The sequence below is a fragment of the Mycetomoellerius zeteki genome, unplaced genomic scaffold (genome assembly GCF_001594055.1).
Source record: "Mycetomoellerius zeteki isolate Tzet28-1 unplaced genomic scaffold, Tzet1.0 C4171515, whole genome shotgun sequence".
NCBI lineage: Eukaryota > Metazoa > Arthropoda > Insecta > Hymenoptera > Formicidae > Mycetomoellerius > Mycetomoellerius zeteki.
Genome location: NW_017253813.1, coordinates 1 through 226, shown reverse-complemented (window position 1 = coordinate 226; position 226 = coordinate 1). Strand labels below are relative to the sequence as shown.

Genomic DNA, 226 nt, shown 5'->3' with positions numbered 1-226 from the left:
ACAGGGTAAATGTTTTCGTAATCCAAATGAATTAATGACAGTTCTTACAATATTTGCACCGTTATCTGTGACCACAGCAGTCACTTTGTATTTGTTAATTTCCCATTTATCACACAATTCATCTAATACATCATTTAAGTATTCAGACGTGTGATTCTTTTCTAAAGCATGAACTCCAATTGCCACTGATTGAAATTGAAGATTTGAGTTAATGTAGTGCACCGTC

The 226-nt window shown here is 33.6% G+C and overlaps 1 protein-coding gene across 1 annotated transcript; it reads right to left on the bottom strand.

Annotated features, from left to right (window-relative positions):
• Window positions 1–6: 6 nt before the first annotated feature.
• LOC108720228 (uncharacterized) lies at window positions 7–213 on the bottom strand (the record flags this gene model as incomplete). The annotated part of the gene is made up of 1 exon (XM_018448017.1): window positions 7–213. A coding segment is annotated over one exon (207 nt), but the record flags the coding sequence as incomplete, so codon positions are not given.
• Window positions 214–226: the final 13 nt, after the last annotated feature.